A 17,249-nucleotide genomic window follows, 5' to 3' on the forward strand; every position below is an offset into this window, starting at 1 on the left:
CCGATGCGGGAAGGTGCTAAGCAAAGACTTTACGTGGGTCCAAGCTCCGGCATGGGGGAAAGAAAATCTAGGAGAGAGCCTTAGCCTTGCGCGATGCAGTAGAACAATGCCGACTAAATTTCAAGGCCGACAGGCTGCCGCAGTGACGTCAGAGGTTGGGGGCCCAGTTGGCCAACTGAGCATGCTCAGTAAGACTTTTTTTTCCACATCTTTTATTCGGCCCAATCAAGCCTCAGCAGCTGCGAGAGCGGGAGCGTTGGTTCTCCTAAAACGTGAACGAAACACAGGCTTTCCGCCGCGTTCGCGGCGTAACTGGGCCCCCACCCTCTGACGTCACTGCGGCAGCCTTTCGGCCTTGAATATTAGTCGGCGTTGGGCAGAAAGAACAACAAGCGGTAGGTCATGCACACGTCTCAAGCCACGGAGGAAGGAAAAAAATTGGCAGCATATCCATGGAGTGAATGATGAAGAGTGGGGCGAAGAATTCGTCCGTTCATTCGTTCTTGCTTCCGTCTGTCCATGCGCCCGTCTGTGATAGCGTCCATGCGTCCATCCGCCCGTCCGTGCGTGCGTCAGTTCGTGCGTACGTCCCTGCGTTCGTCCATGCATCCGCCCCTGCGTCTGCCATGCGTCCATCCATGCATCTGTCTGTGTGTCCGTTCTTCCATCTATTCAACACTCCAAGTACCACCATCTCGAATGTTTTCATCATATATTCGGATGGATGGATGGATGGATGGATGGATGGATGGATGGATGGATGGATGGATGGATGGATGGATGGATGGATGGATGGATGGATGGATGGATGGATGGATGGATGGGTGCATGGATGGATGGATGGATGGATATGGCTGTACCCTTAAGATCGGGCGGTGGCTAGCGCCACCAAGCCGTAATACCTAATGAGTCAAAAACTATATTTATTTTTTTCCTTAAAAAGTGAGTTTGAGGATTCGTACTTTGCAGTGAAGAGTTTAATTTTCACTCGTGCCTTGACTTTAGCCACCAATCCGATAACCTCCTTCTAGTTAAGTCTACCCGCTTGAAGTTTATTTTGCCCTCCCGGTCCCTAAACCCCAGTGCTTTGAAAAACTATGCGCCATCATCCTGAACTATAGGGTGGAGCCCTTTACAGAACATTATCAAGTGTTCGGCAGTTTCTTCTTCCTCTCCACACGCACTGCATACTGTGTCTACCCCTTCGTATTTGGCCCAATATGTCTTGGTTCGCAGTACTCCCGTCCTGGCCTCAAACAGTAGAGAACTACCCCGAGTATTATCATAGATCCTTTCCTTGGCAATTTCCTGCTTAAAAGTTCGATAGATCTCTAGTGCGGACTTCTTAATCATGCCCATTCTCCACATGTCAGTCTCCGTTTCCTTCACTTTCTTCTTAACCAATGTTTCTTTTTGGTTTGGCCACCTGCTGTTTTCTAAGTATTTACCAGTCAACGTCCTGGTTCGCCTTCTCCATTTTGTATCGACATTCTTCATGTACAAGTAGCTGAAAACCTTCCTAGCCCAACGCTCTTCCCCCATTTTTCTCAATCATTTCTCAAATTTTATCTTGCTGCTAGCTTCCCTGCCCTCAAATGATGTCCATCCCATATCACCTTGTACTCCCTGATTTGGTGTATTCCCGTGAGCTCCTAAAGCAAGCCTACCTATTCCACGTTGCTTAATTTCTAATCTTGCTTGAACTTCTGATCTCATGCATAAGACCGCATTGCCGAACGTCAGCCCAGGAACCATGACCCCTTTCCATATTCCTCTCACAACATCATACTTATTGTAATTCCAGAGTGGCCTATTTTTCATGACTGCTGCATTCCTGTTACCTTTAGTCGTCACGTATATTTCGTGTTCCCTCAGATACTCGGTTCCATTGCTTATCCATACGCCCATATATTTGTATTTATCTGTTATCTCTAGCGTGACCTCCTGTATTCTAAGCTCACTACCTTCGTTGTCATTGAAAATCATGACTGTTGATTTTTCCTTACTGAATCTAAAATCTAACCTATCTCCCTCATTACCGCAGATGTCCATCAATCTCTGCAAATCTTCCTTGTTGTTGGCCATTAGCACTATATCATCTGCGTACATTAATGCTGGTAGTGCCTGATCAATAAGTTTTCCTTGTTTGACTAAAGAGAGGTTGCAGCCCAGTCCACTTCCCTCTAATTTTGCCTCTAATCCTTGTAGGTACATCATGAATAATAAGGGTGACAGAGGGCACCCCGGCCTAAGCCCCCGTTTTACCTCTGCAGGCTTGGATACCTGTTTTTCCCACTTTATAACTACCTTGGTACCTTTATAGATACCCTTTAAAAGATTAGTGACTACATGTTCCACGCCTAGTGTGTCCAGTATTCCCCACAATTCCTCTTGAACCACGCTATCGTACTCTCCCTTGATATCCAAAAATGCTAGCCACAGGGGCCTGTGTTCCTTTTTTTGCGATTTCGATGCACTGCGTCAGTGAGAACAGATTGTCTTCCAACCTCCTGTGTTTCCGAAACCCATTCTGCAGTTCCCCCAGCACCCCCTCATCCTCTATCCACGCCTGCAGTCTTTCCTTTATAATCTGCATCGCCAGCCTGTAGACCACTGATGTCACTGTTATAGGATGGTAGTTGTTTATTTCAGCTTTGCCCCCCTTTCCTTTATAGATCATGCTCATCCTGCTAAGTTTCCATCCATCGGGAACTTCACCATCGATTATTATTGTGCTCACTGCCTCTATCAAAGCCTGCTTAGACTTCGGACGTAATGTCTTTATCAGCCTAATTGGAATGCCATCTGGGCCTGTTGATGTACTACTAGGAACCCTTTTCTCAGCCCTTTCCCACTCTTGTGAAAATGGAGCCATTGCACCACTTGATTCGTCCTTGTCTATTGTGGTGCATAAAGCACTTTGTTGAAAATTTTCTGTCACCCTTGTTCTTATATATTCAATAGCTTCGTCCCCTCCTAGCCTAGCACCCTGGGCTGTAGTTATAAAACTCTGCTCTAGGCTCGTCTCATTTCTTAGGGAGTTTAGATGGTTCCAAAATTTCGCAGCTGCCTTTCTATCTTTTTTATGTACTTCTGTCAGCCACTGAGCTCCCTTCCTTCTAATCTTTTCATTGATCAGAAGGGATGCATTCCTTCTACAGCTTAGAAAGGTTGCCCATTTTCTTTCAACATCATCTGTCGGTTCACCCCGCCGCTTAGCATGTCTGTGTTCCCTAGAGGCTTCCTGACGTTTTGCTATGGCTCTCTTAACTTCCTCATCCCACCAACTTTTGGGTTTGTGTCTTCTTTTCCGGGGTGACTTGTCACGCGTCTTAGCAAGCTCTAGCTCAAAGAGTCTAATTAGATTCGTGTATGTCCACACTGTCTTATTATCCTCCGTGATTACTTTCTCAATTTGTTTAGTGGCTATTTCAATTTGCCTTTCTGAATAAAAATTTTCCTGTAGTTGCTCATCTTGTCTCCTTCCCACTTTCACTGCTCTTCCAAAACTTAGCTTGATACGTTTGTGATCGCTACCCAGACTTCTGGAGCCACCTTCATCTATGTGCATTCCCCTGAGCTTATCATACATCCTATGGGACATCAGCGCATAATCTATCGTCGACTGAAGCCTTCCTACATCCCATGTTATTTGCCCTTCACACTTCTCGGTACTGTTGCAAATGATCAAATCAAGCCTTTCACACATATCCATGATCATTTTGCCTGTCGGGTCGGTATACCCATCTATATCTTTTATGTGCGCTTTCATGTCTCCTAGTATAATTATCTCGCACTCTCTTCCTAACTCCTGAATGTCCTTTGATATACACTCTACCATTGCCTGGTTTTCCTTTCTGGCCTTTGCTCCCGTCCACAACTACACGAAACCAAGGAGTGTCATTTGACCTGCCACTTTCCCTTTTAGCCATAAATGTTCCTTGCACTCCTGCTTGACCCTTTGCCAGTCTGTACTTTTATGAATGAATGCCCCAATACCACCCCCCTTTCTGCTGCCTTCTGTTCTATTACAATATTCCCACGCGTAGTCCAGATTGTTCGGAGGTTGTTCCATGTCCCTGAGATGTGTTTCTACAAAACCGTATACCATCGGCCTCTCTTCCCTTGGCTGTTCTTCTATATCTTCCCACTTCAGCCTGTTCCTACCACCCTGCATGTTAATATACCCTATCTCTGAATTGGCTCGGCGCTCGTGGCTACGTCTATTTATGCCCCGGACTCTACCTATCTTAGATATTGGTGCCACTTTGGAATCGTATCTGTCCATACCACCTGCCGAAGAGTCTCCCTGGTTGTTTTCCTCGTTACTTGCTATCCTGCACCCCGAAGGGCTCGCTTGCCCCCCAAAAAAGCTACTGCACGTCCTGCAAGTCGCCAACCCACCTCATGACCTAGCCGTCCATCGAAGTGAATTCTGTCTCGTTGAAAACTCCCCTACCTATGCACCTCTCTGTTTATTTCCACCACCTCAAAGCCTTTCTCTCGACTCATCCGCCTTATCTCTTGGTTTGCGTTGACCACCGCTCTTTGCAGGTTGCTATCACGCACCCGTACCTCCGGTATCGTGCATATCACTACCTGTACCTTAAGAGAAGTGGCGCGCATGTCATCGACGCCTTTCGCCAGTGTGGCTACTAGTCCTGCTGCATCTTCATTGAGGACATCGTTTAAACCACCTGAAATTATCACGAGGTTTGGTCTATCAGCTGTCGTTTTGAGCTTTGCGCTCGCTTGCCTCATGACTGCTTCCAGCTTGCGCCCTGGGAACGCCCCTACTGCAACCCTTTTGTCACCTCTTACCCTCTCTTTGATGGCTTCTGTGCATCGATTTAAATTCGAGTCCCCGGCGATTATCACATGCTGTGACTTTTCAGCTGGAGCGTCTGCACCTGGGGGCTACTTGCACCTGTGACGCCAGCTGCTTTGTTCCCTCCCTGCCCCACCACTACCTCGCTGAAGCTGGGCCTTGCGACAATTGAACCGGCTAAACCTGTTTTTTCCAAACTTGCTTGCTTTTCCTTCTCCACCGTTCTGGTTGCCAGTTCCCTACGGTTCTCTCGGTAGGTCACTTCTTTGTTCAGCTTCGCTAGCGCTTCCTCGGCGGACTCCAGTCTTTCTGCCATTGCCCTCGTTTTCTCTTGCTCTGTCGCCAACGCAGTCTCGAGCTCGGCGATTCTCACAAGCAGTTCACTCTGGGCAACCATCATTTTCTCCATTTTTCCTCGACCTCACATTGCCTACACTTCGCGTCAGTCTCTTCTCCATCCGCTTCTACGCTTGGGTCCACTTTCAAACCCACTCCACATCCTGAACACTTTACAGTCTTTTAAACCATGCCTTTCTGACACCAATTGTCCCTATACTCGATAATTACTAAACTCGAGCCCTGCACTTCGAAAAAAAAAGGTCTAAGCTCTACTACAAAAATTTGCGTGTTCAATGTACGTGCAGCTCCCCCACGGGGTGGCAAAAGAAAAAAAAAGCAACAACAAAATTTCAAACACACATTCGCACTAACTAATAAATACCTGGTGTCTGGCCCCCGAAAAAGCCGTACCATAAAATAAGTGCTACGAAGATTTCAACCGCTGCCTTATAATTATGAAGACAAGCTCAAAACATGCAAAAACAGTCGATCCGGAGCGCTCAAAAAACACGTCCATACATCTTGACAGCCCGAATAAAGGACCCATATGGAAGCACCGCCATCCAGCGGACATTCCAAGGACTAAACGATAGGTGGCACACGCACACTTTCTTACGGCTTGCGCTTCGGGTCTACTTCGCACGTTTAACCACCTCGAGTTCATGGTGTATACTAGTTCACTGTATTCATGGCACTGCGGCCCACGCTCGCTAAACCTTTCTAAAACCAAGGAGGTTACGCCCAGCGAGTATAACGTAGCAACTTTTTCCGGTCAGATAGTGCTCAATGTACATGCCAATGGCTGCTAATGGGAAATGAGAGACAAGAGAATTCGGCTTTTACTTTCTTTCGGCTTGCGCTTCGTATCTACTTCCCACCTTTAACCACCTCGTGTTAATTCATGGTATATACTAGTTCATTGTATTCATGGCACTGCGGCTCATCGCTCGCTAAACCTTTCTAAAACTAAGGAGGTTACACCCAGTGAGTATAACGTAGCAGCCCTTTTTTGTCAGATAGCGCTCAATGTAAATGACTATGGCTGCTAATGAGAATTGCAGCGTGCACGTTAACTAAAAGCCGAATGCTCCCGTCTCTCATTACCAGTTAGCGGCTATTAGCATGTACAATGAGCACTATTTTTTAATGTTCAACAACGCACAGAAGAACTCTCTCACCGGTACCACCTTGGAGGCCAAAATGTTATACTTGTTACGCACTACAACATTTACGAGGCACGAACGGATGACGCTATAAAGAGTTTCGCCCCTAAAAAGAAAGCAGGGAGCACTACGTCAGACGAATGAAGCCCACCGCGTCGACTTAACACGTGATCATAATGTCAGGGCGTGCGGTATGCTTTAGTACACTCGGCGGTGTTCCATTTTCGAACCTCTTGCGTGAGCCGACCAGTCTGTGCCAAACAAGCGTGTTCCAATTAAAAGCTACCGGGTGCCGCAAATCGATGACTCGGCAAGTTTTGTTGCTTCGAAACTGTAATGTTCGCGCCATGCGAGTAAGGGCCAAACCTCATAAGTGCGAAAATGCACGCGACAGCGACGAGCGACGCTATGAGCGACGAAACTGGGCGTTCGCGCGACGTGTCGCGTGCTCGTTTTCGCGCGATCGCTCGGTTCTCCAGATTTGGAAACCGTCGCTCATCGCCCGGAAGTGCTGGGCTCAAGCAGCTAATAGCGAAATACCGGAAAAGACAAAGACTACATAGGTTAACGTGACCTTGCCCGAGTCACGTACGCGCAACAAGAAATAACGCAATGTTTATTACGCGTGTGCATATAAAAAAGTGCTGCAGGGCAATAATAAACACTTTCCGTTTCATTACACAACAATATATCTTATTTTTAAATTGCATACCGCTCGCTACGTGGTTTCCTTGGTGCGAGTAGACGGCCTCATGCCAGCAACAGTGAAGTTGGCTCGCCGAAGCCGTCGCGTGAATGAGGTTTGCCTGCGCTAGCGACTGATCGCGCGAAGCCGATCTACGTCGCGTCGCTTGTCGCTGTCGCGTGCATTTTCGCGCTTATGAGGTTTGGGCTTAACCCCATCGGAAAGTTCTAAGATTATCTGGATGGTTTATGGTCTTCTGGCCCCGTTAGCACAAGGGAGCGCGCTCACTGTAACGGGGCGATAACAAAAGATGACGAAGGAGTGTCACATTGCCCCCATCGAAACAAAGCATCATCACGAGACTTCAACATAACATGAAAGTTGATCGATATGCGGGGTTTAACGCCCCAAACCAACGTAGGATAAGAGACGCCGTATTGGAGGGCTGCGGAAATTTCGACCACCTTGGGTTCTTTATCGTGCATCCAAATCTGAGCACACGGGTCTGCAACACAGACGTTCGATGTTAATGTAAGAAAGTAAGCAATAAGTACAAGCAATATAATCGATTGATATGTGGGGTTTAACGTCCCAATACCAGCATTTGATTATGAGAGACGCCGTAGTGGAGGGCTCCGGAAATTTTGACCACCTGGGGTTCTTTAACGTGCACCCAAATCTGAGCACACGGGCCTACAACATTTCCGCCTCCATCGGAAATGCAGCCGCCGCAGCCGGGATTTGAACCCGCGACCAGCGGGTCAGCAGAAGTACAAGCAATATATTGTAATAATAGAGCAAAGAAAATACGGTCCCAAGATTCGTCAATGTGGTGCTACAAAAGATGCTAAGCGTGTTGTCTTCATTGCTGCTTGTCGAACTGTGGAGTGCACCAGCATCGGTGCGCGAGAATGAATTGTTCTTTTCGTAAAGCGCATGTAATTTAACTGATAATATAACCGTTGTGACCTATATAGGGGAGTTTAAAGCTGCAAAATGATGACGTAGCGTTATAGGTGTATGCATGAAACATTGATAGCTGAGCATTAACCCGACGATTGAGCAGAGAATGAACAGATAAGTCAAGTTTAACTTGCGTAATGTTTTTGTTACAGTGAAAAACGGCCCGATAAAACATACCACCCTAATTTGCTGACACTCAAGCTTTTCAATTAGACATTTTAGATGGTGAGATCAAATGGATGTTGCGCACTCAAGCTGCCATTGTGCAAATATCAGATAAGCTAGTTTATGAATATTGTTAGTAAAATGATGTAACTTGCGACGTATGTAGCCCATTAATTTATAGCATTGGCGAAAATGTATTCGATATCAGATGACCATGAAAGGGTTGACGTTAGACGAACAACAAAATATTTTGTGTTATGCAAGATGTTCATTTTATATATGGTACGAAAACATATACGTAGTGTGCTTGCGGCTAAACCTAATGATTTTACATTAAGCGTGATTAACCTTCATTAGCCAAGTGTTACACAAAATTGCGGTAGGTCATACGAAGAAGAAACGAAGAATAGCTCTTTGAATTGTGTAATTGTGACATGGTTATCGAAGTGTTATCGGGAAAACGGTTGTGGGACTGGGTTAGTCGGAATAACCTTATTTGTTTAAATTCAAGAGTTCCCACATTCGTTCGATGTAATTTGAGGTCCGTCTTAGATTTGACATTTGCTAGCTCAAATGTCACCATATCGTCTTCGACTGTTCTTGATAGCGCTACAAATAAAGATCACTGCCCCCTGGTATTTGAAGCCTGCATTCCTTTAGTGACGGTAGATCACCAGGTGCAAAGTTTTGTAGGTTACTCTAAAATTAAAAACAATTTACAGTCAACGTTGTCTTCCTTGCACAGTATGGAAACAAATGTTAAAGCTATGAGCATTTGTTCCGCTCTACAGGGTACAACAAAAAAATCACAGTTCACTATATCTTCAACAAAAGGAAAATCAAGATCCTCCTGGTGGAATCTTGATTCAGCTAGAGATTATAGACGCCGAAAGCTGCATGGAAAAAAACTCCTTATCAACCAATGTCCTACTAATTGGAAAAATGATTTATATGATAAAGTTACGTTTAGGAGCACCGTTTCATTGGAGAGAGACAACTATGAAGAGAAACGTTATAGCTATCTATCCAAGAGCGGCAAGAAGAAGCTCTACTCATATTTCTCCGTAATCGTAAAAGCTATTGCAGCACCCTAAATATTGATTCATTTATTCTTTCTCCAAAGGAGTTGGAAGATATATTAACTGAAAGTGCATTAGGTTTAGAAAAGAGATTTACATCGCAAATACAAATAAAGTTTGTGAAACCTTCATTTGGAAATGATTTTATTGAAGTAAATAGGGATGAACTTGCGCAAGTCGTTCGTCTTCTGCCAAACACAGGTCCTGGACCAGATAGTGTGGCTTCAGGAATGTTAAAAATATTATTCAACATCTCTTCTGGATACCTTCTCAACGTTGTCAACCACTCACTTAGAAATAATTGGATACCTCCTGACTGGATACTTGCAAAAATAATACCACTTCTTAAAAACAGGGACTAAGAATGCAGATAGATAACATTAGGCCAATCTTTTTTAACATCACATGTAGTTAAGTTAATGGAAATAATACTTCGTATTCGAGTTATAAAATTCATAACAGATAATGCAATACTCAGTGCGTGCCAGATTGGATTTAGACCAGGTTACTTTATATGGTGGGTGCACGTTGATTTAGAGGCCCGTATAAAGCTTGCTCGCCACAGACGACAATATGCGGCCCTAGTAACCCTTGGTTTAGCCAAGGCATATGATAGTGTTGAACATGCTATTCTTATCAATGCCCTAAAAGAACTAAACTTCCCGCAGTACACAACAACTTTGATGTACGAATTTTTAACAGTCAGAAAATTCTATTGCTCCCAACGAGGTGTTTCAACACCGAAGTATAGCCGAACGAGAGATGCTTCTCAAGGATCTGTTCTATCACCAGTGCTATTTAATATTTTGTTAAGCTCAATACCACTGACGGATAACGAACAAGTATATGTATATCCAGATGATATTGCGTTTTTTGCATCTGACTGTGATATTCACTTACTACATTCAGCTTTCTCGTTTTATTTGGCAACATTGGAAACCTGGTTTCAGGAAATTCATATGAAACTGAACGTAACTGAAAGAGAGAGAGAGAGAGATGTAGACTTTATTAATTTCTGGTAAATTGCTGAGATGTGCTCTCACTTAGAGGCCAACAGAGAGACCATGTCTTTCGGCAGCTTCCTTGCCCTGCTGGATAGCCCAAAGTTGCTTGTCTAGACCCCAACTGAGCAGCGCAGTCCGCCAACGCGCCCGAAGGTCTTCATTAGAGGCCGCGACCCCAGAATTTCTAACTAATCTGAACATTCCCCTAGGATATGGTCAACAGTGGCTCTGGTGATACAGTACTGGCACAGATTAGAACTATAGACGTCGGGTTATATGTGGTGCATGATGACGGGGTTCGTGTAAGTGCGTGTTTGTAGCTGCCGCCACTGAACGGACTGGGCTCAATTTCGCTTGGGGTGAGGCCGCGGGTACTCCCGCCTTTGCAGTCGATAGTGTCGAGTTATGTCACTAAATTTAATTAGCCGATCATCCCATTCCCACACCGGCGCAGAAAAGTGGGTTTGGGTGGCCACTTCGTCTGACGTGACTCGGAACGCGAGACCTCGAGCCATGTTGTGCGCCACTTCATTCGGACTGCCCTCCGGGCTGCCTAGTGGTGTGTGGACAGGGAACCACAGGATGTGCATGTATTTGTCCGCCTCGTGAATTTTGCCTGTACTAAGAATCCGCAATGCCTCGGGGGAGATTCTGCCGCTGGCGTAGTTTCGAATGGCTGTCTGCGAGTCGCTGATTACACATAAGGCGTTAGTATCGGCTATAGCCATCGCAATAGCCACTTGTAAAAGTGGTATAATAGTTTTTCCATTGGACGTACCAGTTGATATTTCTCTTCAGTACGATCAAGAAATAATTCGCCAAGTTAATTCTATTAAATATCTGGGTGTACTGTACGATCAAACACTGAACTGGCGGGATTACACTGAACATAATAAAATTAGGTCTACACGCGCTGTTGGGATGATGGGTAGGCTTGGCCGGCTCTTCAAAATTCCTCGCCATCTGGAAACGCTATACCATCGTCTACGTCTAAACAGTGCCTATGTTAAGAGCCTACGGTACCGCTTCGGTCAGTCAGCGAGTTCATATTGCAACAATTGTGGCTCCATCGAAACTGTGGAACATATATTGTTTGAATGTAGAGCGTATATGCTGATGAGTGCGCGCTTTATCAACATTGAATGCGTTCTATTACCGAGAGAACTGTCTCTCTTGACTGTGTACTGGGACCTTTAGCCTGCCCTACTTTACAGAGGCGTGCTATGAAACTTTTGTTTCCATACTTGGACAGCATCGGTCAGCTATACAAGCTGTCGCTGTAGCTTGACACCACGGAAAAACTATTAACGTGCGTTCTCATTCAATGGTAAAAGAGGTGGCCTTTTCCTATATTTTTTAAACTGTATCATCTATATTTACATTTTGTCCTTTTCTCTCTCTCTCTCTCTTACTATTTGTACTTTTAATCCTCAATCCCCTTCTCCACGCAGAGTAGCAAGTCAGCGAATTTTATATGCCGCCTAAATTTTCTGCATTTCAATAAAGAGTTCTCTCTCTCTCTTTCTCTCTCTCCGTTCCGGTCTTCGCAGAGATACGCTGGTCATGATTTACCGCATGTACGTTCGTCCTATTCTCGAATTCGGATGTGTACTATTCTCTGGTGGACCAGCATACAATATAAACCCCTTGATTCTCTTAGAGCGAGAAATTCCTCGAAGTTGTTTAGGTGTGCCGGAATTCGCAGCTAACAATGTTTTGTATCGAAAAGCTCGTACCCACTCTTGCTTGCAGATTCCGTTTTTTAACAGTTAAAACCTATTTAAAATTTTCTGAATCCACTTTAAGAAGTCGTCTGTTCGTATTCTTTGCCGAGCCCGGAATCTTTTTTAATGAGCATTGGTCCCGTGCACATAAACCCAAGAAATGGTATTTGTTCAAACACTTTTTGATACTTTAAATGCTAATATATTCGAGATCATACCATCTGACAAACCAATCGGCCAAGTGCAAATAGAATTTGACGATATCTTCTCAATGAATGCCAAACACTTGCCCTTTAGATATTTGATAGGCTTATTAGAAGAACACCTGTCTCCATTAGGTGCTGATATAGTAATTGAAACGGGTGCATCTATGAATGGCGAGAAAGCAGGCGTGAGTATTTTTTGTCTCTCGTTATTCTGGTCCTTTTCACTACGCCTGCCAGATTATACACCAATATTTGAAGCAGAATTAACGGCCGTTATGCTAGCTCTTCGTAAACTTCCTGCGACTCATTCGACAGCTGTGATAGTGACTCACTCGTATTCCGTGTGTGCGTTTTTATCATTGTCCTCGGCGTCAGCAGTACTAGAAACTTTTAAATCATTAATCCGAGCAAACATTCGTCTAGTGCGAATGATATGAGTGCCAGGCCATCGTAGTATACTTATAAATGAGATGGCTGACTCACTCGCACGAGCATCCCTTGATCTTCCGATTGTGCCAATCATGCCTCTTATAGCTTATGTAGCCGCAACAAGGTTCAGAAAACTCTCTTTTTTTGAAGACTCATCAGAAACCATGATTCAGAATTCAGATTTCTCACACCTGCACTTCGCATGAAATAATAAATGATGTCCTCTGCGTAAATTGGAAGTCTCCATAACAAAATTACGTTGCTTTGAACCACCTCTTAGTTTCTACTTAAACAGGTCTGGTCTGGCGCCATCCCCTCTGCGCTCAAACTGTAATGAAACCTAAAATATCGACCATTTTTTCCTCACATGCTACCGTTTTAAAAATAAAAAAAAATGTTTCAAAATTTTATTCATTGATTGATATGTGGGGTTTAACGTCCCAAAACCATCATATGATTATGAGAGACTCCGTAGCGGAGGACTCCGGAAATTTTGACCGCCTGGGGTTCATTAACGTGTGCCCAAATCTGAGCACACGGCCTACAACGTTTCCGCCTCCATCGGAAACGCAGCCACCGCAGCCGGGATTTGATACCGCGATCTGCGGGTCAACAGCTGAGTACCTTAGCCACTAGACCACCACGGCGGGGCAACATTTTATTTATAAAACTTGGAATATCATTTACTACTCCTAATATTTTGACCTTTGAGGCTGATTCATTAGGACTCAGCGACAGGAACATCTGCGCGGCTCTCTGCGAAATCCCATCTAACACAAGAAGGTTGCCTCGCTGAGCCATTGATCAGCTCTCGATTTTTACTAGCCAATCTAACATTTAATATTTAACTATTACACTCTAATGACTTAACCTATAGAAGAATTTCATATAGCGATCACACTTCAGCTATTCAAAAAATTATATCATTTCTTTTCCCTCACTTTTTTACACTATGCCGTAATAATTCCGCCAAGTCAAAACGAAGTAATGCTATTTTTCTAGCCTGGATAATCTCGAATGGTTTGACTTATATTTACCGCCGGCTTCTTGAACAATCCCCCTTAGTGGGTGAGAGCCACGAAAAAGGATCAGGCAAACAAGCAAGCAACATTTGGTGGGTAAGGTTGTCTTCTTAAATTCTCAGGTACAAATTTGCCCTGAATAAACAATCTTTGCCAAGAGGCGTTCCATTTGTTGGTAACAATATTCTACTGTTTATTTCTTAGTGTATGATTTCACCGCATACAATTGCTTACTGATTACATTGCTAGTGCACTAGTCTTCTATTCCCCTTTTTGAAATCACTGAATTCTCAATGCACGTTTAATGCGTGCCACCCCTATCGGAAAAATTGCCATGGTGGATACTGGAAAACATGGTGGGCGTAGTGGAAATAATAGTGGGCATAGTGGAAATTATGGTGGCTATGGTGGGACGTAGTGGAAAATATGGTGGTTATGCCGGGACATACTGGGTGGTATGGTGTACAGATGATGGGTAAAGTGGAAATGATGGTGGAAAGCAGAAGCTAGATAGTGGGCAATAATGTGACACTCTGCCCACCATTGCGATAATGCTAGGACGCCCTAAGCATATGGTGGGTGGTGCTTATTATGGTGGGCTACATGGTGTACCAAGCTGAGAAACTCTTCCCACCATTGCGATAATGCTGGGAAGCACTAAGCAGATGATGGGTGCTGCTTGTTATGGTAGGCCACATTGTGTACCAAGCTGAGAAGCTCTGCCCACCATCGCGATAATGCTGGTAAGCAGTAAGCTGATGATGGGTGGGCTTTTAATGGCGGGCAATTTATATAGTGTACCAAGCTGGCATCTGTACACTACATGTTATACCACCATGATTTCCACCAAAAGTTAGGCCTAGTGACCGAGCCCGTACAATTGTGTTATCCGTGCTTCCAGGTTTCAGAATACACGATTACGACGATTAAGTATGACAATACAGCGCAGCCATATGGCATCAATTAACCTAAATGAAGCATTTTTCATTGTGTATGGTGTCCACTCAAGAAGCAACAAACATCGATGCGACGCGATTAAAGCACTCCCAGAGAACGTAATTAAGTGTCTTCTCACCGACAGCCGCCGGTCGCACTCGCCGGCTCTTCTCTAGCTCTTGTACGAGAACTCAGACATGGCAATTTGTGTGCTTGGTGAACCATTATGATAGAGTAATGTTTCCGGCACACTGCATTCGTTTTGGCCAAGCCGTTATGTAGTTGTTGCTTTACCGAAAGAGCTACAGCGTTGCGCTTGCGCGACCGCCTTCTACATTGCGCGAAAAGCATCCCGATACTCAATCAAATAAATTAGGTGGGCGTACCTATTGAATGAGCCTAGAAGCGTCATAAAGCGTGAGCAGATGTCGCCCTTTAGAACGAGCGCGAAACGGATATCAAACTTGACAGACCCCGCCGGTAAACTCTTGTTTCTCGCATGTCCACTTGGTTTTTTTTTTTCTTGAGGTTGTGAATTGTAAAAAAAAAAAATAGCACTAGTGCCATTAACATAGTGGCAATCGTTACAGGCCGCAGTTGCTTGTGCTTAATAAATGTGCAATTTTTAGTAGCAGGTGCAGATCTTGTCTATGTTGTGTACACAACAAACATAACTTAAGTTGAGCCTTAAGTTTGTATGCCAACTAAGTATTTAACCCACAATCGACGTCATGTTGGTGTGGCGCAGTGGTTAGCGTCTTTGAATGGGAATCTGCAGTTTGCACGTTCGATGCTCCGCGGCGCCCTGTTTTTTTTTTTTTTTTTTTTTACGGGACGGGTGTTTTTTATACCGTTTTTATAGAATTCTTTTTTATCTTTTGTGGCAGCTCGTCACGTTGATTCTGACGTCATTTCGCGCTCAAGTATTGCCGACACGGCAGCACCCACCATACCCACCATGCGCCATGGTGGGCTTTTCCCACCATTCACCCACTACATTAATCCACTATAATGGTGGGTGGTGGTTTCCACCATGCCCACCATTCGTTTTTTTCCGATAGGGACGTAATAAACCCCTGTGCTCTTCAAACATTGCATTGATTTCTCCTCCGAATTCGCTTTGTGTAACACGTCGACAGCATGGTACTTTTTTAAAAACTTCAATGATACAAAGTTAACTTCCCTGCCTTTCCTGGTACTAAAAACTTCAATGATACAAAAACAGAGCCGATAATTTTTTTTCCCCGAAGATTCGCCAGGGGAGTGTGTTTGAATACCTGAAAAAATGAAATCATTGCATCTCTCTCCGCGTGACAGCTTCGTTCAATAAGCCAAGGCGGAACGGCGGTACACTCACTCAAACGAATTGCCATCCACACTTATCAGACCGTACTGCCGTGGCATCCGGAGGCAAAAAAAAAAGAATAGAAGCACTAGGCACAACGATAACAAATTATTTGTTCTTTGTCGTGATGTGAAGGGTAAGGCGCGAAAAGTGAGCTATACACGATAAAGAGCAAACGTCATTGCGTTATCTTGCCTTTTTGCGACGACTGCTGAAGGGTATCAGACGACCGAGTGGCGATATCTCAGAGGCAGTCCGTCCGTCCTTGTGCTCCAGTGAAGGTTTTACGTCTCAATTCACACCGCCATGTCGGGTTTCCAACGAGTTCACCGTTTTCGCGACCACCCCATCACAGGCGTAAACTGGCGACCGACGCGATTTGTCGGTGACGTGCCCAGTTCGGCCGTGTGCGTCCTCTGCCGCATGATTCCAAAGCGCATAGTGGTCTTGCCGTGCTTGCATACTCTTTGCCAGTCATGCCAGGCTGCCAGTTCTCAAGGCACCGGTGGTCGGTGTCCCTTGGATCAAGAGCCATTCGAAGAAGCTGAATGTGGAAGTTATGATTTGCCGACCAGAAAAGCGAACGCATTGAAGGTGAGAAAGTGGTGCCACTGGTTAGTAAATTCGAAGAATTTCTTAGTGAACTTCCGCGACTTTGAGCGCATCCGTCCGTCCGTCCGTCCGTCCGTCCGTCCATCCGTCCATTCGTCCGTCCGTCCGTCCGTCCGTCCGTCCATCCATTCATCCATTCATTCATTCATTCATTCATTCATTCATTCATTCATCCATCCATCCTTCCATCCATCCATCCATCCATCCATCCATCCATCCATCCATCCATCCATCCATCCATCTATCTATCTATCTATCTATCTATCTATCTATCTATCTATCTATCTATCTATCTATCTATCTATCTATCTATCTATCTATCTATCTATCTATCTATCTATCTATCTATCTATCTATCTAGCCGCCTACAACTTTCAGCTCTCCTGGCCGTTTCGATAACGGTATCGATACCAAACTTGGCATGACATAACAAGACTGTATGAAGAATATATCTGACTAGGCATAGCATAAAAATCATGACTTTAATGACATGAATGCCATGATTTACCTTTCATGGTCCTGCAGTTCGTGTTGCGGTGGTTTCATTCACATGGAATGTTGAAAAACTGGTATGGTATGAGATGATTGCATGGCGAACACAATTGACAGACCCTAATATGAAAATCATGACAGGCGTGCCATGTAGCAACACGACTGCATGCCACGCTCATGATGCACTGACGGTCGTCTCGCTAGCTTCACGTATACCGAATTTGGTATTACAGGGCGTAAATGGATGGCAAAGGTAT

General features: G+C 44.7%; 2 protein-coding genes across 4 annotated transcripts in view; both read left to right on the top strand.

The window, feature by feature from the left end:
- The window catches only part of LOC119184101 (hemicentin-2-like), a 183,483-nt gene that overhangs the window by 43,869 nt on the left and 122,365 nt on the right, over window positions 1-17,249 (top strand). The gene's annotated exons all lie outside the window — the stretch shown is intronic.
- The window catches only part of LOC142761702 (uncharacterized), a 43,427-nt gene that overhangs the window by 11,788 nt on the left and 14,390 nt on the right, over window positions 1-17,249 (top strand). Inside the window, exon 1 of one of the 2 annotated variants that reach the window (XM_075873376.1) lies at window positions 227-16,482. The exons of the other annotated variant lie outside the window; for it this stretch is intronic. Coding sequence (XP_075729491.1) covers window positions 16,195-16,482 — 288 coding nt within the window. The 5' untranslated portion in view covers window positions 227-16,194. Of the gene's footprint in view, window positions 1-226; window positions 16,483-17,249 lie in introns of those variants that run through there. 2 annotated transcript variants of the gene reach the window in all.

This window comes from Rhipicephalus microplus, chromosome 9 (assembly GCF_043290135.1).
Source record: "Rhipicephalus microplus isolate Deutch F79 chromosome 9, USDA_Rmic, whole genome shotgun sequence".
NCBI lineage: Eukaryota > Metazoa > Arthropoda > Arachnida > Ixodida > Ixodidae > Rhipicephalus > Rhipicephalus microplus.